Genomic DNA, 21155 nt, shown 5'->3' with positions numbered 1-21155 from the left:
TATTTATTTTATTGATTTTTTTTAAAAAATAATATGATTCTTTTTTTTTTTAATAATAATCATTTCTACATTTAAGGATAGATGGAATTGCAATTCTTTTTTACTTTTACCACGCCCATCTTTAAGTGGATTTTTGGTAAGAGAATATTATTATTTAATGATTTAAATTGATTTTAAATTAAAACGAAGAACTTTACACATGTTTTAAGTTTAATATTAAAGTGGTTTAATAAAGTTAATTTAAATTGTAATCTATATCTTGAAATTGACATTTATAATTGTTAATTTTAAATAATAATTTATATTTTTATTTATTTTAAGTAATGAATTTATTTGTAAAATTCATATTTGGAGTATTGAAGAAGGATAAGATAATTATAAAAATAGTTACAATAAAAGATGAATTATAAAGGTGTAATTGTAAGATATATTTTATTAAATGAGTAAATGAGAAAAAAGAAATTTATGATTTAGAATGGGTTAGTTATTTTGATTTAGTACTTAAAAGTATTTTATTTTTATTTTTAAATTATAATATTAAATTATTTTATCAAATATGTTTGATGTACATAACTAAATATTTTATTAATCAAGTAATGGAAACCTAATAACATAACATAAACATTTGAAAAAGCAAAATAATGTATTTTTTTTAGAAACGTGAAATCTCCGTTTAACACGCAAGTAATACTCGATCCCTGCTTGTTAAAAAACGAAATGTAAGGGTGATTATGTCAAATTGAGGAGATCATTAATTATTTTCAGTAGTAAATGGAAGTTGTTTTTGTAAATATTAGAGTTGTTATCTTTTCAAATATTATTAAAACAATAAAACGGCATAAACAATATCATTTTACTCGAAGATAAAACATAGAAGCTGTTTATATGAGAATGGTACTCGATAAACCATTGATTCCACAACTTGGCAAGTCTTGCTTTCTTGCGTCGGCTATCTGTTGTGGAAGAGACTGCAAAACAATACCGAACACGTGTAGCTCCACGACTCTAATAGGCAGTCTGGTTATGAATTTTCTGTAAATAATGTAAAAAAAAGGAAAGGAGGGCAGTTTTTTTTCTAAGAAGTGTGTTTGAGCAGTTGGGAAGCGCAGGGGGAGGAGATAGGGTCCTGGATCAATCGTAGCTTGAGGTTGAGCAGAGGGCTCGTCTGAGGAAAAGGCGCTCCCCCTATCTCATTAAGAGGATTCGCCTATATCATTCGGCAATCAAAGACCATAAGTTTTATGTGTATTTGGCCCTGTTCCATCTTTCAAAGAAAATGGCATTTTGGAGATGCAGCATGAGTTAAAAAAGGGGCTCCGCATATTGTCGAAGTTGGAGGTAGCTATTGGTTTTATGTTTACTTCTTTAAGTTTCAAAATCTAGGACACGAGTATGGAAGAGGCAGTGGAGTGGACCATCTTCACCAACTAATGACATTAGAATGCGGAAGCCCTTTTGGTCCAGGGAGAAGGGACATAATACTTGGTTGGTTGAAGGGGGAGGGGTTGAGGGAATACTTGTTCAGGCACAGTTGGAGTCATTCGATGATTCCAGAGCAGGAAGCAAGTTGACGCAATGGGCCCGCTCATTTCCGTAATCATTCATGAAAAAAATTTAAAAACATATCAATTCTCCCTAACAATTTCACATGATATAATAATATTTATTTCATACCAATAGAGTTAATTGCTTTCACAGTCGTTTTCCGACACATTTTTCATTTTTTTCCTGAATGAAAATCTCAGGAGCAAGATTTATAATAAAAGTGTCAGCTCAATAGAATCGAAACCCAGGCCCAGGCTATCATAGTAAGATTAATACCTATTCCTAACAAGACCCATGTAGGCAACAAAACAAAAGTGGATTTTACCTTTCAAAAGTTCAAAGATTTGTTTGACATGTTAATCCCAATCAATTTTGAAATTCAATTCAGAATATGATTTAATACAAGGGATTAGGAGATATCTAATTTTAGGTGTATTTAACAATGTTTTTATTCTTCGTCTTAAATCATTTTCCCTATAAATGTTTTTTTTTTTTTAAGAGAATCACCCTTCGAAAAAGGCTAGAATAAATTTTTCAAAATTTTAAAAAATGTTTTTAAATTTTACTAAACACCTGATCAAAAACTACTGCCAAATGGACTCTTGAATTCTATGGCTCGGTTTTTATCCCAAAAAGTCCAGGATAATCTAGGAAATAAGGAGGAAAATAACAAAAACAAAGAAAATGGAAGCCTCGCTCCTTTCCATGACAATCCACATTCGCATACAAGCATACAATTGAAAATTAGAAAGCAAGATAAGAGTATTCTCCCATAAACAATTGAACAAAAAAAATACACCAAAAAAAGCATCATCTCTTATCGAAAAATAGACTGAAAAAGTGTTATAAAAAAATAAAAATAAAAAGTTTTGCTTCAAAAATCAACATAAAAGTATAAAACTGCTTTCAAAAACCAATTTCAAGGAGTTGTTTTGAAAATTGTTGCAAAACAGACCCCAAATGCTCAAGTAAACACACAACTATGAACAACAGAACAAATTCTTATGGTTTAAAGCTAAAATCAATATGCCATTTCTTGGGAGGAAAACAGATGTCTCTCATTCCAATTCCAAATGATATAAATGATAGCACCAAAAATTGTTGATTCTCTATTCTTGTAACTAAACCCCAAATGTAAATAAGAAAACTCTGCTGGTGTTCCAAAAATAAAACATCTCTTCATCAACAATGAACAACAGTCTAAACGATAACATAATGAGAAAACGAGTACCTAATAACCACCCTTGAGATCGTTGACAACATCATAGGGGATCGGAGTAACAGTTTCCAAAGTTGCACCTTCCACCATGAAACCTGGCTTAGGGCCCTCTGGCTGCCTCTTTGTGCTGATGATTTCACCGTTCTTCTTTGCAGCTGTCTTCAATTCATCATTCTTCAACTTCCTCAGACGGAATTCCTCAGTGCATCTTGAAGGTTGCACATGCTCCACACGCACATGGATCCGCTTCTTGATAATCCTGTTACCCACCTGGATTATGAACATGCACCAAAGCCAAACAGAAATATGGTCATAAATTGAATTGAAGCAGACAGCAATGAACCAAAAATACAAGATTGGATTCATAATGCATTGTGTAAGGGGAAAACAAAATGTAAACAGATATATGATTCAAAGCTAATAATCGTAATTCCCGCTGCATTGGTATGCATGAAATGAAACAAATTGAAGATAATAGTGGCTGTGGCATGCAGGGTGTAGACAGAAGTGGGATATAGTGGGAGCAAAAAGAGAGATTTTCAGGGTGTCAAAAAATAGGCCAAAATGCAAGATTTGGCTCACTGGTTGTTTTGTTTCTCTCTAAAACTGAGGCCCCCGGATCCATTCCTTGCTTTGCATAGTAATTTTATTATTTTTCAAGGGGATGTTCCCCTCAGAATCCCACTTGGAGGCTCGGTTTAACCAGTACTAGACACTAATCCCACTCTTCATTCATTTTACAACCTTGTCATGTAACTCATGAAATAGCAGCATCAAATTCCCCCAATCTCAGTCACGCTCTTATTCATTAAGAACAAAGAAAAAATAGGCTATTGCGAACAGGAAGGCTAACAAGACAAGTTTCATAAATCATCTCTCTTGTAATAAATGAGATGTAGAACATCCCACTTTAATGTCCTGACTTTCGCAGTTGCATCAACTTAAAATCAGTACCACGCATTTCGTCCTCCCCAGAACAAATGATACATGAAATATAGCTACTCAAACTCGTCCTAAGAAGGCACATGTGTCTAGAATCCGAGCAAAAGTCGAAGATTCATGAAACAAAGGAAGGTAATACAACTCCAACTACATACTTTCTTGCATGACATAAGCCTTATTTGGAAGAGCTTCTCAAACATTTTTATAATAAAGTTACTAAACACAAAGTCGAATGGTACTGCAGTAGCAATTACTTCCGTTTCTACTTCTACAGCTGAACACATAAGTTAAAGAGGCTATCCTTTAATCTGTAAGAGGTTAAACAACTAACATACACTTGAAATGCAATAATTTTGAAAGGCAGTCTATTTCTTCTTTCAATCCGGTAAATGCTTACACTGAAGGAGAACTGAGAAAATGCAGTGGCTTCCATGTTTTAACCAAAATTCCTAACAAGCGCTCAGCTCTCACTTCAACTTTTTAAATCCCAGAGAAACTCAGCCGCAATTGAAAAAATGAGTGAAGTATGTCAAATAATTGGATACACTATCGCTTTATTTTCTAAGGAATCTCAGTACCGATCCATTCATCAATTTTCTTACTTGTTGATCAAACCATGCTTTTTTGTCCCTTAACCCTATTCCTGGTTAATAAATCAAACAAATTAAACAACTAAGTTGCAAGATTTCACTCCAAAGAGAAGCTGAAATCAAATTCCAACAAAAAATCAAGAAAACCCAATCAATCAAAACACCATTTCCACACAAACAAAATACCATACAAATAGATTACAATCAAGACACGGGCAGAAAGAGAAGTATACCTGCTTGTTTACTTCGACGCCGATGGCGCGCTTAGTAACGTTCCAGACCTTACCAGTGCGGCCATGGTAGAACTTGTGGGGCATGCCCTTGTGGATGGCGCCGTTTACCTTGATGTCCACGTACTCTCCGATGCGGAAGGTTCTCAGATATGTGGTCAAAGGAATGTAACCCTTCTTCCTGAAGGGCCTGGCGAAGAGATCTCGAGTCCTCGATCGAAGTCCATGTCCGGCCGGCATGTTCACGAACCTACCTTTCTCTCTGCGAGATCTCTGTGATCGTCTCTCGGAAAACCCTAGTTTTAGAGGCCTTTCCTTTGGAAGCTTTTATATGCTAGGGTTTGTGGGTGTATTAGGGTTTCGGATGGGCCGGTCCGACTGGGCTTTACAGGGCAGTTTTGGGTCCAGTCATTGGGTTCTCTGAAATCGGAGAAGTCCATTGAGCCCATTCAAAGATGCAGGGCTGAGTCTTGGGCTAAGAGGCGAAATAATGACCCAACCTCTAACCATATGGTTATTTTGAAGCCCGATTTAAGGCCCAATCAAATTTAGAAAGGGAATTACTGCCATTAATTTCAATACATCTCGAACAAGTTAGTACTTGCTAGATTTCATCTCTTTTCTTAATTTTTGTACTTTTGTTTTATGCTTCAACAAAATGTTAATTTTAATTCTTGAGGATTACCTTTATGCATCCGTTTTACCAATGATATTTAGTAAAATTTAATATTTATTACTTAATAATTTAAGTTGATTTTAAGTTAAATCATTTTTAAGTTGTTGAATTAAAACTTATTACTCATTTTTTACTCTAAGAGTTAAGGTTATTCAATTAAATTAACTTTAATTTTATTTTAAATCATCAAATGAATATAATTACCCTAATTAATTTTGACTAATATTTATATTTTTATTAATCTTAAATAATAGATTTATTTATTAAACATTCACATGTAAAATATTATAAAAAGATGAGATGAGTTGGGAATGTAGTCAAATTTGTTAACTATATTTTCACTATAGATTAAAAATAAATTAACTATTTTTGACTTAATACTTATAATTATTTTTTATTTTAAACTATGATATTAAATTATTTGACTAAATATGTTTAATTTATTTAATGATTTAAATCGAAATCAAAATGAAGTTGATTACCATTGAAGTATTTAATAATCATGGGAAAAAAACTATCTAAAATGAGCAATTATATGATTTTTTTGTTATACACATCATTTTCATTATTATCATTAAAAAAATAATAATAATAATAAAACCTAATATTTAAACGGAATAAAAAATATTTATATGGAATTTGCATTTTTAAAAATGGATTTTCATTCATTTATAGTATGAAATTATTTTTTAAAGATAAAAAATGTGTTATGTTTTGAAGAATCCGCGATTTTTACCTTGTTTTTTTATTAATTTTTTCTTTAATGGGCAAAAATTTATTTTAATGAGTTTAAATATGTATTTTACATTTTAAATATTTGTGATTAGTGGGAGGGAATCTAGATAATTTGGTAAGGAGATTTTGATTCCCCGATTTTTGGTATTGAATTCTATACTATTTCAATTTGAGGAAGGGGGTTTTTCAAATATTGGTGAGGCTCACCCTACTTTGCATGGTAATATTAATAAGGTGGGTTTTTTTTTGGTACTTGTCCTAACAGGATGGATTTGGTGTAAATATAAGCCAATTCGAAGTAGGTTTGAGATTTTATTTTTTTAAACCTAAGGTAGGTTAACCACTCGATTATACATAATATTAAATACAAAATTATTTTAATTATTTTGTTTTTCATTTTTTCATTTATAAAATGTATTTATTTTTAATACAATTTAAAATTTTTAAAAATAAAATTAATTAAGAAATATAAAAAACTTAATGAGGCGTGTTGAGTATAAGAATTTTCTACACTCATTTCATCTCACTTTGCTTATTTATTTTTTATTTTTTTAAGAATATGAATATAAATAACCGAGTTTGGGATTGAAATGCGGCGACGTATCCCAATTGTCTTCTCTTCTCTATACTGTATATTTTCTTTCCCAAAATAAATAATAAGATGCAAGTAAATAAAAGAAAGTGAATTACTCATTTCTTTTTGTAATTTTTTTATTTAATCTAATTAATTAATCAATTTTTTATTTTTAAATTATTCTTAAAAATTACAAGATTTATTAACAAAATTTAAAGTATTAATTATGTCTATTATTTTTTCATAGTTATATATATATAATGATTAAACTTATTAATAATTTTAATACAAAATTTCATTTAATTTGAAATTCATTTTATCGGATGAAAAAAAAAATAGTTATCTATTTTAATTTATTTTAGAAAAATTAAAAACAACAATCAATTTTATTATTGTTTACATTTGAATAGAGAACAATAAGCAAACTATAAAGTTTTGAAAATAATTTTGTTTTTCAATAACACACCCAAAGAAACTTTTATTAATTAGCAAAAAAAGCTCTTAAAAATGTTTTTTTATAAAAAAAAATAAATTATATATATGAAAATTATTATATATTTTTTTAATTTCATATTACTTAACATTGAAATGAAAAGAAATTATCATTCCAACTTTATATTTATATATATATATCTAAATACAAGAATTAAAATCATCAAATTCATTCATATTTAAAAAAAAAAAAAAAATTAATATTCAAAACCAAATAATTATAAAACAAAATATTTATTTTCATTTCTCCATCCCATTTATCAAACACGGTTTTGGCAAATGCAAACCCACCTCGTTCTGAAGATTCGAAATCAATGAAAAAAACAAAGGGGCAGGTGGCTTTCTTGGACTGACGCGTAATCAGGGATAAATAAATTGAAATTTCTACGTTAAAGACAGACAAAAAAAAATAAAAAATATAAGTTCCTGCATTGAAAGCAGGAGGGTTCACCGTTCACCTACCCTCTGCTCAGAATTTCAAAGCCCCAAACTCATCCACGCCGTCCATCCCCTCAAGTTTCAACTCTCCAAAACATTATCCATGCACATGGTAATTTCTATATCTTCCGGGGTTTAAAAGGCCACTGCCCTTTTTCTTCGGGCAATATAAGAATGGTTTGAATTAATTAGAAAATAAATAAATTAAAATTATAGTTTTTCTTGATTACACGGTTTTTTAGATAAGCTATTTGGAAGATTCCTCTTGCAAGGGCCCCACCCCAAACTAATACCCAAGGTGCAGCTGGCCATATTCTATTTATGATACAAAGGTAACAAAGCCTCTTGCATGATTGTATCTCCATCATGGCTAAAACCCTTACTTACTTCGCCTTCCTCTTCTTCTCCACCGTCGCCGCTGCCGTCGGCGATGGCCACACTTTCTCCAGAAACCTTTCTCCCGAATCATTAGGCCTCAAGCGTGAGAAGCTCAGCCACCTCCACTTCTACTTCCATGACGTCCTTACCGGACCCAATCCCACCGTCGTGAGAGTGGCGGAGGCCGCCGTGACCAACAAGTCTGCCACGCTGTTCGGCGGGGTGGCGGTTCTGGACGATCCCTTGACTGTGGGGCCCGAACCCAGCTCCAAGTTGGTGGGAAGAGCTCAAGGAATGTACGCAGCGGCCTCGCAGAAGGAATTTGGTTTGTTGATGGTGATGAACTTTGCTTTCATGGAGGGAAAGTATAACGGCAGTACTCTCAGTGTTTTGGGACGAAACACAATCTTCTCGAAGGTGCGGGAGATGCCGATCATCGGCGGGAGTGGGGTTTTCCGATATGCACGTGGGTATGTTGAGGCGAGGACTTACAGCTTTAACGTCAAATCAGGAGATGCGGTTGTGGAGTATAATGTTTATGCTTTCCATTACTGATTTCTCTCTCTAACTCTATGTTGGCTATTTGCTTTAATTTCTCTCCAATAATGCTTCTGATGATGAGAGGGTGATGTTGACTTCTCTGTCACAGAGGAGCTCCAGTCTTCTCTTTACGTATTGTGCTTGATGGCTGAACGGAAATTTTCAATTCATCTAATTTGTTTGTGATTTATATCTTTTAAGAGTCTGTTTGGTTCGTAGTTATTTATGAGAAATTTAAGAGAAATATTAATTTCAGTTTGGATATATTTGCTGATTTTTCTTTTTAAAATTAAAAATAGTAATAAAAATATTGATTTAAAATTTTGAGATATCAATTTTTTATTATTTTTAATTTTTAATTTTTTAAAGCTGTAAAATAAATGTATGTTTTTCTGTAACAGGTTATACATGTTATATAAAAATATTTATTATTATTATTATTTTAAAAATAAATAAAAGATAAAAAATGCACCAAAGGTATATTAAATTATTATAAAATTAACGAACTTATTGTTAGGACAATGAGTCTTTATTATATGTTGATAAATTTGTTTTTATTTAACTTCTTACTTAGAAAATTTTTTAGTTAGGGACTTACTTTTCTTTAAAAATTCAAACAAAAAGTCAGTGATTAAATGGTTTAAACTTTAAAGTAAATTGCTATTTTTATATTGATTTTAAAAACTTAAAATTAACATTTTGAGAACAGTAATGCCGCTTAAGTTGTGAAAATAGCACTCAATCGCGTTTAAGCTCTTAAACAATGCTCAAACACTTGAGGAGCTTATGTGGTGGTTAAATACGTTCAAGTGCTCGTGTAAAATTTGTTAGAATACGATAGAATATTTAAAAAATTCACGAGTTTTTTTTTTGTAATTTTATATACCAATCCCCAATGACTTGTATGCCTATATATACTCCATTATAATACTTTTTAGGATTCATAGAGGATTAAGCCTGTCTTGCCACACCATTCCCAATGGGTTGCTTGAAGACCTACACTCCTTTAAGGAGATTGAAATGTATTCATTGAAGCAATTGGAGATTATTGCATTACGAACATGAATCAAGTTGTAGCCATTGGAGTGTAAGTCTTTAAGATAAAATTATAAGGTAAATCTATATAATTTCATATTGAATAATGAATTTAGAGGGTGATTGTTTTTTTTAACTTTTTGTCAAAAACAATTTACTTTCAAACTTTAAATTGTTTGTTTTTCTACTTTTTCGTTACTTATTATAAACGTTTTGTTGAATAAAAAAACAAAAATATTTGATTTTTTTTAAATAGTAAATATAACATGTTGGTTTTTATTTATTTTTTAATATGCAATGGAAATAAAAAAAACAAATAATCTAATATTTAACACTATTAAGTATTAAAATTATATTTAGAATTAAGTAAAAAAAAACAAGTACCACCTTAGATTTGAGGTGTAAGGATTCAGATAAATTTGTTAAACTTTATTTGTTTTTAAATCCATCTAAAAATAAAAAATAATCATTCAAAATGAATATTTATCAATATTATTTTATTTTAAATAAATTTAAAAACAAATAAAGTTTATTTTTCAGAGTATAAATTGAAACAAAATATTTATACTCATTTGTCACACCCATTCATCATGGTGTTAGTGAATCCAGCTAGAATAGGATGCAAACCCACCTCGCTTTGCAGATTCGAAAACAACAACAAAAACAAAGGGGGTAGGTGGCTTTCTTGATCAGGGATAAATTTATTGAAATTTTTATGATTAAAAACAGACAAAAAATAAATAAATAAAATATAAGTTCCTGCATCAAAAGCAGGAGGGTTCACGTTCACCTACCCCTGCTTGGAATTTCGAAGCCCCAAACTCATCCACGCCGTCCATTCCCTCTCAAGTTTCAACTCTCCAAAATATTATTTATGCGCTTGGCAATTTTTATTATTATCAAGAAAATAGGAGATGCCCTGTATCTTCCAGGGATTAAAAAGCTACTGGCCTTTTTCTTCATGCAATATGGGAATGGTTTGAATTAATATAAAAGTCTAGCTGGCCAAATTCTATTTCTCATACAAAGCCTGTTGCACCTCCATCATGTCTAAAACCCTTACTCACTTCGCCTTCCTCTTCTTCTCCACTGTTGCCGCCGCAGCAGTTTGCGATGGCCACACTTTCTCCAGAAACCTTTCTCCCGAATCATTAGGCCTCAAGCGTGAGAAGCTCAGCCACCTTGGCTTCTACTTCCACGACGTCGTCACCGGCCCCAACCCCACTACAGTGAGAGTGGCGGAGGCCGCCGTGACCAACAAGTCTGCGAAGCTGTTCGGGTTTGTGGCGGTTCTGGACGATTCCTTGACTGCGGGGCCCGAACTCAGCTCCAAGTTGGTGGGACGCTCCGAAGAGCTCAAGGAATGTAGGCATCGGCGTCGCAGAAGGAAATGGGTTTGTTGATGGTGATGAATTTCGCTTTCATGGAGGGCCAGTATAACGGCAGTACTCTCAGCGTTTTGGGACAAAACACCGTCTTCTAGGAGGTACGAGAGATACCGATCATCGGCGGGAGTGGGGCTTTCCGATATGCTCGTGGGTATGTTGAGGCGAGGACTTACAGCTTTAATACCAAATCAGGAGGCGCAGTCGTAGAGTTTATGCTTTCCATTACTGATCTCACTGACTTCTGGGCACTGCGTGGCTCCGCCACCGAATGAGAGGGTGACGTTTGATTTTTCTGTCACAGAGGAGCTACAGGCTTTTATTTATGTATTTGTTCTCGTTGGGTGAATGGAAAATTTCAATTTATGTATGACTGGTTGGTTTTTATTTATTTACAGTAACATTACTTATGAATTTATATTTCCAAGCCAGGGCAACCCGTTATTCAGAAAAAGGAAAAATATTTTTCTTTATCATATATTATCAAGAAATATATTTTCCTAGACCGAAAAGGACACTGTCACTTTTTTTTTTTCATGTAAGATGAGAATCGATCTGCATTGTGTTTTTTCACTATCACCACATTGAAGGCTTCCACGTACCGGAACCCCACTAATATAAAGGTGTAGCTGGGCATATTCCATTTCTCATGCAAAGCCTTCACACCCTTCTCTTGAATCTTCATCGTGGCTAAAACCCTTATCTACTATGTCGTCCTCTTGTTCTCCACCGTCTCCGCTGCCGTCGGCGATGGACTCATGGACACACTTTCTCCAGAAATATGATTTGAGAAATTTTAATTTTATTAGACATAAAATTCTCTTAAATGTAAAGACTTCTTATATTCTCAGAGGATTTGAATAATTTTATTTTGATTAATAGGAAAGTAAGATGAAACCAATTAATCCACTTTTTCATTTGCTTATAATTAGACTACATTTTTATGAATATTAATTATTGCATAGATTTTAAAGAACGTGATTTCATCCTTAGAATGAAATGGTGCAATTCAATCCCTTCAAACTTGGTAATAACGAAGCCAAATACTTTTTGGAAGTTGTATGCAATATATGACCCCTACGCCACTACTCCACTATTCCAAGTAATGGACAGATAGAGCTTTTTCACCTCTAATTCTTATCCACTGTGGCTGAAACTCTCATCTTCTTCAGCATCATCCACGTGTGCGGTGGTGGGGAATCTCACGGCCTCAAGCGCTAGAAGATCAGCCACCTCCAGTTCTACTTCCATGCATGCATGACATCATCTGGCATGAGAACCCGATCAGCCGAGAAGTCGATGATGTTATTCAGCTTTTTCCACCTTCGTTTCTTCTCCACTATGGCTAGATCCCTCATCCTTTTCACTATATTCCTCTCCACCATCGCCGCAGACGCCGCGGCCTCCGGCGCTAGTGGGAAATCCCACCGTTTTTCCAGAAACCTTTCTCCCAAATCGATTGGCCACAAGCACGAGAAGCTCAGTCATCTCCACTTCTACTTCCACGACATCGTCACCCACCATAACCCCACCACCGTGAGGGTCGCTGAGGCCACCATGAGCAACACGTCGGTGACGACGTTCGGCGACGTGTTTGTGATGGGCGATCCTTTGACTGTGGGACCCGAACCCAGCTCCAAGCTGGTAGGAAGAGCCCAAGGAATATATGCGTCGGCGTGGCAGGAGGAAGTGGGCTTGTTGATGGTGATGAATTTTGCTTTCATGGAGGGCAAGTATAACGGCAGTACTCTCAGTGTTTTGGAACGAAACACCATTTTCTCAGAGGTGCGGGAGATGCCGATCATCGGCGGGAGTGGGCTTTTCCGATTTGCACGTGGGTATGTTGAGGCGAGGACTTACAGCTTTAACGTCAAATCAAGAAATGCGGTTGTGGAGTATAATGTTCATGCTTTGCATGACTGATCTCTGTCTCTTTCTCTAACTCTATGTTGGTTGTTGCTTTCATTTCTCTCCCGTCTAATGCTAATGATGGAGGATGACGTTTGATTTTTCTGTCACACAGGAGCTCCACCCTTTTATTTATTTAATTTATGGGGGAATTATGTAAATCTGCGGTATTTAGAAATTATTTATGGGTTTGTTCTTGCTGGCTGAATGGAAAATTTCAATTCATCTAATTTGCTTGTTTGATTATATGCTTTTAAGAGTCTGGTTGGTTCATAGTTATTTATGAGAAATTTAAGAAAAAAATTAATTTTGGTTTCGATATATTTGCTGATTTTTTCTTTTAAAATTAGAAAATAGTAATAAAAATATTATTTTAAAAACCTGTTTAAAAATTTGAAATATAAAAAACAATTATTACTTTAAATTTTAAAATTTTAAAAAATAAGTTTTAAATATGTTAAATAATTTTACAATTTATATGCAAATAGTTTTTAGAATGACTTTTAGATGTGCTCGAAAAAAAGGTGAAAAAATAATTGTTCCACTTTTATTTGTTTATAATTAGATTATATTTTCATGAAAATTACTTGAATATTATTGGACAAAATTTGAAGAGTATAATTTCATCTTAAGCATGAAATTGTGCAATTCAATCCCTTCAAACTTACTAATAATAAAGCCAAACACATTTTGAAAGTTGTATTCAATACATATTATTTAAAACCATACCTTGATAACAAGCCCACTCCAACATGTAGAGTTTGCTTTTCTACTCTACTTTTTATCCATTATGCCTAAAACCCTCATCTTCCTTCACAATATTCTTCTTCTCCAAGGGTGATGGGATGGAATCCCTCTATGTTTCCATAAACCCTTTTGTTGGGAATTGGATGTTGTACATAATAAGTAATTCAACAACCTTAAACTTCTCCAAACCTTAAGAATTTGAGTCTTAATATCATGACACTTTATATACACAATGATCATCTCTTATTAACAAAAAGGATTTTTCTTTACTTTTAAAATTATTATAAAATATTTATATATTGGTGGTACCAAAAATAGGTACTTGCCCACCGAGTATCCTTTAAAGAGAAGCATAGCACCAAGGTACTATACGCAAATAGGTACCTTTGAAAATTCACACCCAATAACTGGAATGTTCGAAAATATTCCAATTGACAAGACTTGTAATTTATAACTTGGACTTTAGTTAAAAGGTTGCAATGATCATTGCAATCATCATCAAAATTGAATTTGAAAGTCAATGAACACGGCTATATAAAGAGTAATTCAATTCATTTTAAAGATAAAATAAATCTAATACAAAAAATATGCTTTCATATATCATTATGGTCTTCTCCACTATTCATAACTTTCTATACAATCATGTTTTTCATTTTAAATATTTATATTTTTTTTTGGGTAATGATTCTTCTTAGTTTTCACGTCTAGCATGCTCATTGAGGAAATATTATTACGAGTCTATTGAAGTTGTATCTTAAAATTACATGTAGGGAAAGGGTAGTGATTTTAGGATAGCATGTTTTCAAATATCCTACTAAGGCAAATAATTTTATTTTTTATAATCTTGATTTATTATTTATTATATGTGTTAAAATTTATATGTTTTTGGGCCTCAAGCACTGGATGCTTAGTGACTCCACGGCATCCTAAGCCTCGAGAACTCGAGCACCCGTAATTGTCGGTGACACTATTAGGCTTGGTGCTAAATATTTTTTATTTTTGTCTTCATTCATACATTTATAAGAAAGTATGGTTGCGCAAGTAGACACACAAACTTTTTCCATCTTTGTTTCTTCTCCACGATGGCAAAACTCCTCATCCTTTTCACTATTTTCTTCTCCACCATAGCCGCCGTCGCGGCCTCCGGCTCCAGCGGGGAATCCCACCGTTTCTCCAGGAACCTTTCTCCGGAATCGATGGGCCTCAAGGAAGAGAAGCTCAGCCACCTTCACTTCTACTTCCACGACATCATCAGCGGCCCGAAACCCACCGCCGTGAGAGTCGCTGAGGCCGCCATGACCAACAAGTCGGCGACGGTGTTCGGCGCGGTGCTTGTGATGGACGATCCCTTGACTGTGGGACCCGAGCCCAGCTCCAAGCTGGTAGGAAGAGCCCAAGGAATATACGCATCGGCGTCGCAGGAGGAAATGGGCTTGTTGATGGTGCTGAATTTTGCTTTCATGGAGGGCAAGTACAACGGCAGTACTCTCAGTGTTTTGGGCCGAAACACTATCTTTTCAAAGGTGCGGGAGATGCCGATCGTCGGCGGCAGTGGGCTTTTCCGTTTTGCTCGTGGGTATGCTCAGGCGAGGACTCGCACCTTCAATCTAGAGGTTGTTGTGGAGTATAATGTTTATGTCTTTCATTACTGATTCCTGCAATTCTGTCTTAGCTTTTTCTTTGTTTTCTTTCCGATAATTTTATGCTTTTTCGTTTTTTAATTTGGACATCATGAATGGGAAAATTTTAAATTATTTGCTTATTCCACATATTTTACTGCTAATTTAATAAACATGTCGAAATTTGGAAGGAAACAAAATATAAAAATTCTTAAGATTCATGATTAATTATAGGCTGATAGGATGGTACCTAGCATGTCGATGGCCCTTCAAGCACTCGATTTTCTTTGGGATAATTGCGGATAGGTGGGTTAAATAGGATAATTACTGGGAAGGGTGTAATAGAAAGGACAATAATATTTTGAAATATCAAAAATACCTTTCAATTAAAACTTTTAAAATTCAAAGTATTTAAAAAGACTTAATTTTTTGTTAGGACATTTATGGTACATGAATCCAACATTTATTATAATTATTGACATTCAAATTTTAAATCAAAATTTTAGATTTAATCATTACCATTATTATATATGATAATGATATAATTTGTTATTTAAATTTACTATTTAAAACAAAAATACTTCTAAAAAATATTTTAAAATAACATTTTATGTGTTTTTTTTTTTTGCATTTTTTATTTTTATTCTATTTTTTTTTATTAAGAAAGTTTCATGATTATATAATAAAAATAATGATTTTTTCATATATATTTTTTAAATTTTAAATTAATAAATTATGTTTTTGTATTAAATTTGAGGAAGATAGACTACTTAATTTTTCAATTGGATTATCTAAAAAGAATAAAAAAATAGAGAATGTTTAAGCGTTCTTTATTTTTTATAATAAAATAATTTTAAAAAATTTATATGATATTTCCATTTTTTTTTCTTTGCATAGTATTTTTTTTTTTAATTTTCATATATAATTTTTTTTTCCTTGATACATAAAGTGGATGATGTTAATACATATGATATGTTAAATATTAATAAAATATAAAAAATGATCTCTAATATTATTATTTTTATTATAAAATACATGTACGGTCAAAATATGTTATAATTAGAATATAAATACACTTTCATTACGATAAAACCTAATTAGGAAAATTTAAATTTTTTTTTTATAAAAGTGATAGTTTTGTATGATCATACCATATTTCATAATAGATTTATATTATGAATCACTTCTGAAACCAAATAAAATATTATTTTGAATTCATGAGACTCATAGTTTTTTTATTTTATTTTATATATGTATATATATACACAAAAGTTATTAAATAATTTCAATATGCTAGGTAAATGATGTTAATATATTGATAATGATATGTTAATACCATATGATATAAAAAGCATTTTAAAAATTATCATTTTTGTAATAAAATATAAGGATGATATAAATATATTATACTTACAACATAAATACGCTAACGTTACAATATATTACAACATACTTTAATTTATTTTTTTGTTTAATTTTTTCACGCATCATATTACCCAATGAATAGTTACGTGTTATTTCATTGAATAATTATGTATTATTCAATTGAATATTTGTATATTAAGTTAATAAAGTTGTAAGGATTAAAATAACAAATTTAAACAACATCCAAATATTTTTTAAAAGTATTTTTGTTTTAAATAGTAAATTTAAATAATAAGTTATACTATTATCAAAATTTTGATTTAAAATTTGAATGTCAATAATTACCATTAATATAAGGTCCTACATCATAAATGTCCTAACAAAAAGTGAAGTGGCTTAGCTTTAAATTTTAAAAGCTTTTTAATCGAATGACATTTTTAGTATATTCGTTATCAAATGGGACCAACCTTCCCAATAATTATCATTAGGTGATTCCCCCTTTTTCTTTGTACTTTCCACGTAGCATCATCTGCTCTTCATATTTGATCCAACCGTCCCTAACATTTGCAGCTTTCCTCATCGGAAGGAAAAGAAAATACACGTGAGCGTCACCTTCCTCTAATGCGTTAGGACCACCACCCCATAAAGTGCAGGGAATCATCAAAAACCCAAAATTGGAATTTCCGAAGGCCCAACTAATCCACGCCGCTCATCAAGTTTCAGCTCTTTCCTTTTTCTTTTTTTCTTTTTAAGTCAACGAATGTCTTTATACATTTTTTTAATAGTTTATGAAATTTTATTATAAGATCCATTTCTCTATGTTTAACCACATAAATGACTACATACGAAACCATTTTTGAAAACTACTCCCAAATGATATTTATTAATGTCATAATTTTAAATATTTTCAATTTCGATTATTTTAATTAAAAATAAATAAATATATTATTTTGAATAAACGAAGGTTTGGTACGAGGACATTCTGTTTAATTTTTTGGTATGAGGACAATATGTTTAATTTTTTGATTTGGGAATTTATAAATTTACTCTTCATTAGTCAGTCACATATACAATACCAGATTTTTGTTCACTTAAATTAACACATACCAATGAAAAAGATAGAGTATTGCAACTTAAGAAGTTTATATTATCCAACAAGAAAAAGTAGAGCACTATAATTTAAGAAGTTTAGGGTATAAAGAGTTCGATTTTAACTCTAAATGGTCAATGTGCAAAACAACATGGATAAATTGAGAGTTTAAAATGTGTTAAACCCACAAATAAATAATGAAGCTAAATATTTTTTTTTTATTTTTTTATTTTTTGCCATCATTCATTTAATTATAAGAAGGTATGGTTCGGCAAATAGACGCATAAATTTTTTCCACCTTTGTTTAATTCTTTTCCACCATTGTTGTCATCGTGGTTCCAGCGAGGAATCCTACCGTTTCTCCAAAAAAAATTATCCCATATCGATGGGTCTCAAGGAAGAGAAGCTCAGTCATCTCCATTTCTACTTCCACGACATTGTCAGCAGCCCGGAACCCACCGCCGTGAGAGTTGCTGAGGCCGCCATGATCAACAAGTCGACGACGGTGTTCAACACGGTATTCATGATGGACGATCTCTTAACCGAGGGACCCGAACCCAACTCCAAGATGGTGGGAAAAGCCTAAGGAATATACGCATCGGCGTCGTAGACGAAAGTAGGCTTGTTGATGGTGCTGAATTTTGTTTTCATTGAGGGCCAATATAACGACAGTACTCTTAGTGTTTTGGGCCGAAACACCGTCTCTTCAAAGGTGTGGGAGATGCCGATCGTCGGCAGCAGTGGGTCTCACACCCCAAATTCTTGGGCAACTTAGAACTCGACTTGTGAGCCTTGGTCATTACTCATATCCAGCCTGACAATTAATCGAAACACCTTGATTTTTTTTTCCAATAAAACAACTAATCCTAAATAAATTTATTAAGCTAAAATTTAATGCAACATATTATTTTATTTTTCCAAAACCAACTATTACATTATCTCTTGTTCACAAGTATAATCAATCCACCTGTCTTTTTTCCATCTCATGTGATAACCCAAATAGTTACAATAATCTCTAAGTCAAAAAAGAATATGTCCAAAAATGTTTTACAAACTAACAAAACATAATTCAAGTTACAAAAGTCCATATAACTCAAATTAATACATTTAAAAAATGTAATATAAATGAAAAACAAGCAATACTATGGTTGTTTTACTTTATGGGGCTTTCCGGAACACTTCATGTTCTTCATGTAATTCTTCAGAACTATATCTGCATTTAAGAATTTTAGAAAATAAAAGGGTGAACATTTCCATATTGCTTAGTAGAGTGTTTTACACCCAAACGAGTAAGAATTTCTAGGTTAATAAAATATAACCATATGCCAAAATATAATATTACATTTACATTATACACACTAAAAGAAACCCTAACCATACAAATTTAAACCAATCAAAATTATCATTTTTTTATTCAATCATATGTGTTAGCCTAAGGGTTCTCCTAATCGGGTTTTGATGATAACAAACCATGGTTAAGTAACTAATTGGTTTAATGTTTAAGAATCTCAGGTATAAACTCGAAAATTCATCAAAGGACCAAATGGATACAAGATCGAGACGCTTGGAAGACTTTGAGATTATAGGAAATGAATGTAAGATGATAGCATGAGTGCACTTAGGATGCTCATACCTTTTCATGCATCTTAGAAAACTAGGTTTATTCTTTAAAACTTGATTTTCTTTAAAACCCGAGTTTCATCAAATATACCTTAGGCAAATTGATTCAAAATTGACATATTAACTCACCTAAAGACCTTGCCTAAGTGTTATAAAAGAAAGGAATCAAAAAATAGGTTTTTCGGGGCCACAAAGGCTCAACCGGTCGAGGCTAAGGCCAACCGGTCAACCGGTTGAGGAACCGGTCGACCGACTGAGGTCGTCCGGTCAAGGACCGGTCGAGGAAGGTTAAAAACCTTCTCTCTCTCCCAGTAGCCTTCTCTTCCCGGTCGAGGTGATTCCTTTACCGGTCGAGGTCCGGTTGAGGCAACGGTAACCTGTCATGCATTAAATGCTCCAACGGCTAGTGAACCGGTCGACCCATAGCTCGATCAGACGAGGTTGCCTTTTGCTGTTTTTGACTCCCGAGCTTAGAAACCTATAAATTGAGAGCTCCACTTCATTTATGACTGAGAGAACAATTGCATTCAAAGCCTACCTACCTGTTCTTGATCAAAAAGCTCTCATTTCTTTTTAGTGCATTAAACCATCACTTGCATATTCTTAGTGCACTCTTGTAAATCATCTTAACTTTCTCTTGTACTTGAGTCTCATCTTTGTGTAAACTGAGTGTGAAAGCCTTCAAGTGGTTCAAATCTTGAAGAGATTGTGTAAGAGCCCAATGGAGCCGGAATTAAAGTGTAAGAAAATTGAAAGCTTGATTGAAGCTTCAAGTTAGTGGAACCCTCACTCGGTTAGGAGATTGAGGAGAGTGGACATAGGCAAGGGAGTGCCGAACCACTATAAACCCGAGTTTGAATTCTCTAACTTTATCTCTTTCCTTTATTTATTTTGTGCTTATATTATTGTGTGGAAAAAGACTTTGAAAAACCCAATTCACCCCCCTTTTGGGTATTTTCCTTAATTATTCATAGCCTTTGTTTTATCAATATGTTTAGCATATTAATAATTCTAAATTTACAAAATAAATAAGTCATTTTAGTCTTGAATAATATATTCAAACATATACTTGATAAATAATACAAATTATTTTTCTAAAAGCAATCATGATGCAAATGTTTACACGCAATCACATATTGCAATGTCGTTCTCGGGCTTTCACTGAATGATATGCGCCCGTACCCAAATATACTTCCCATGGTAAAATTTTCAATCTTTCACCCTAGGATCTCATTATATTCTTAATTTGCTTTCTTTGGGGTCATTTCATTTCTCATTTTTCTTTTCTTTTCATTTTTGCCATTTTCGGGGTCTTTTCATTATCATTTCCATTTCACACAACCATGATGCATATGAAATGCAATCAAATCATATTTTAACATTTATAATTTTCCAAGACATAATTCTATTTACTTCCATTATGTTTCATAATTTTCAACAATGCACACAACGATTTTTCTTTGCTCTAATCACCACAAATATTAAAGAAAATTCATAATTAATTTGTATAGCATCAAAACATAGTTTTAAATCTTAGCCACATAAATTCTATTTATTCCCGACATGCTTAATAATTTCCAACAACTAATATAACAATTTTTTCTTCGATTACATAACCACACATATCCAAGAAAATTCTCACTAATGCAAATATCAACAAAAATATAATTTATGTCATAATTTATTTATCTCCAATAATTTCAATAATTTTAACACTCAATACAACAATTTTCCACAATCAAGCCACCACAACATTCAAGTAAAATTTTCTAATAATTCAAATATTAACAAAAACCCAAATTTATATCATCATTTTATTTATTCCTAATAATATCAATAATTTTAATAACCAATACAACAATTTCCCACAATTAAATTACCAAAAACATCCCAATAAATTCTCAATAATCCCAATATCAATCAAATATAATTTCCACCATCATTTTATTTATTCTCAATAATCCCAATAATTTTTAATAACCAAACACAATCATTTTCTATAATTAAATTATAAAAAACATCTCAAT

At 32.4% G+C, this 21155-nt stretch overlaps 4 protein-coding genes and 1 pseudogene across 4 annotated transcripts; 4 read left to right on the top strand and 1 right to left on the bottom strand.

The window, feature by feature from the left end:
• Positions 1–2624: 2624 nt before the first annotated feature.
• LOC117921108 (60S ribosomal protein L21-1) lies at positions 2625–4835 on the bottom strand. The gene is made up of 2 exons (XM_034838902.1): positions 4530–4835; positions 2625–3034 (listed from the first exon to the last, which is right to left on the bottom strand). Exons 1-2 carry the CDS (start codon positions 4764–4766, stop codon positions 2777–2779), a joined length of 495 nt encoding a protein of 164 aa, XP_034694793.1. The 5' UTR covers positions 4767–4835; the 3' UTR covers positions 2625–2776.
• A 2943-nt stretch (positions 4836–7778) lies between these two features.
• On the top strand, positions 7779–8559 carry LOC117921106 (dirigent protein 22-like). Its single transcript, XM_034838901.1, has one exon. It carries the CDS (start codon positions 7808–7810, stop codon positions 8372–8374), a length of 567 nt encoding a protein of 188 aa, XP_034694792.1. The 5' UTR covers positions 7779–7807; the 3' UTR covers positions 8375–8559.
• Positions 8560–10440: 1881 nt separating this feature from the next.
• On the top strand, positions 10441–11117 carry LOC117920693 (annotated as a pseudogene).
• A 1003-nt stretch (positions 11118–12120) lies between these two features.
• On the top strand, positions 12121–12702 carry LOC117920692 (dirigent protein 22-like). The gene has a single exon (XM_034838286.1). It carries the CDS (start codon positions 12121–12123, stop codon positions 12700–12702), a length of 582 nt encoding a protein of 193 aa, XP_034694177.1.
• A 1778-nt stretch (positions 12703–14480) lies between these two features.
• On the top strand, positions 14481–15196 carry LOC117919853 (dirigent protein 2-like). The gene has a single exon (XM_034837129.1). It carries the CDS (start codon positions 14517–14519, stop codon positions 15084–15086), a length of 570 nt encoding a protein of 189 aa, XP_034693020.1. The 5' UTR covers positions 14481–14516; the 3' UTR covers positions 15087–15196.
• The last annotated feature ends 5959 nt before the right edge of the window (positions 15197–21155 follow it).

This window comes from Vitis riparia, chromosome 8 (genome assembly GCF_004353265.1).
Source record: "Vitis riparia cultivar Riparia Gloire de Montpellier isolate 1030 chromosome 8, EGFV_Vit.rip_1.0, whole genome shotgun sequence".
Classification (NCBI taxonomy): Eukaryota; Viridiplantae; Streptophyta; class Magnoliopsida; order Vitales; family Vitaceae; genus Vitis; species Vitis riparia.
The sequence above is the reverse complement of the archived record's forward strand: the minus strand, read 5'-3'. Positions and strand labels throughout refer to the sequence as shown.

What these genes read in the sequence shown, in the direction of transcription:
- LOC117921108 (XM_034838902.1), bottom strand. Translation starts at nt 4,766, where the DNA reads ATGCCGGCCGGACATGGACTTCGATCGAGGACTCGAGATCTCTTCGCC. An exon ending in GCGTCGAAGTAAACAAGCAG is followed by an intron (nt 3,035 to 4,529) that starts GTATACTTCTCT and finishes TTCATAATCCAG; the next exon opens with GTGGGTAACAGGATTATCAA.
- LOC117921106 (XM_034838901.1), top strand. Translation starts at nt 7,808, where the DNA reads ATGGCTAAAACCCTTACTTACTTCGCCTTCCTCTTCTTCTCCACCGTC.
- LOC117920692 (XM_034838286.1), top strand. Translation starts at nt 12,121, where the DNA reads ATGGCTAGATCCCTCATCCTTTTCACTATATTCCTCTCCACCATCGCC.
- LOC117919853 (XM_034837129.1), top strand. Translation starts at nt 14,517, where the DNA reads ATGGCAAAACTCCTCATCCTTTTCACTATTTTCTTCTCCACCATAGCC.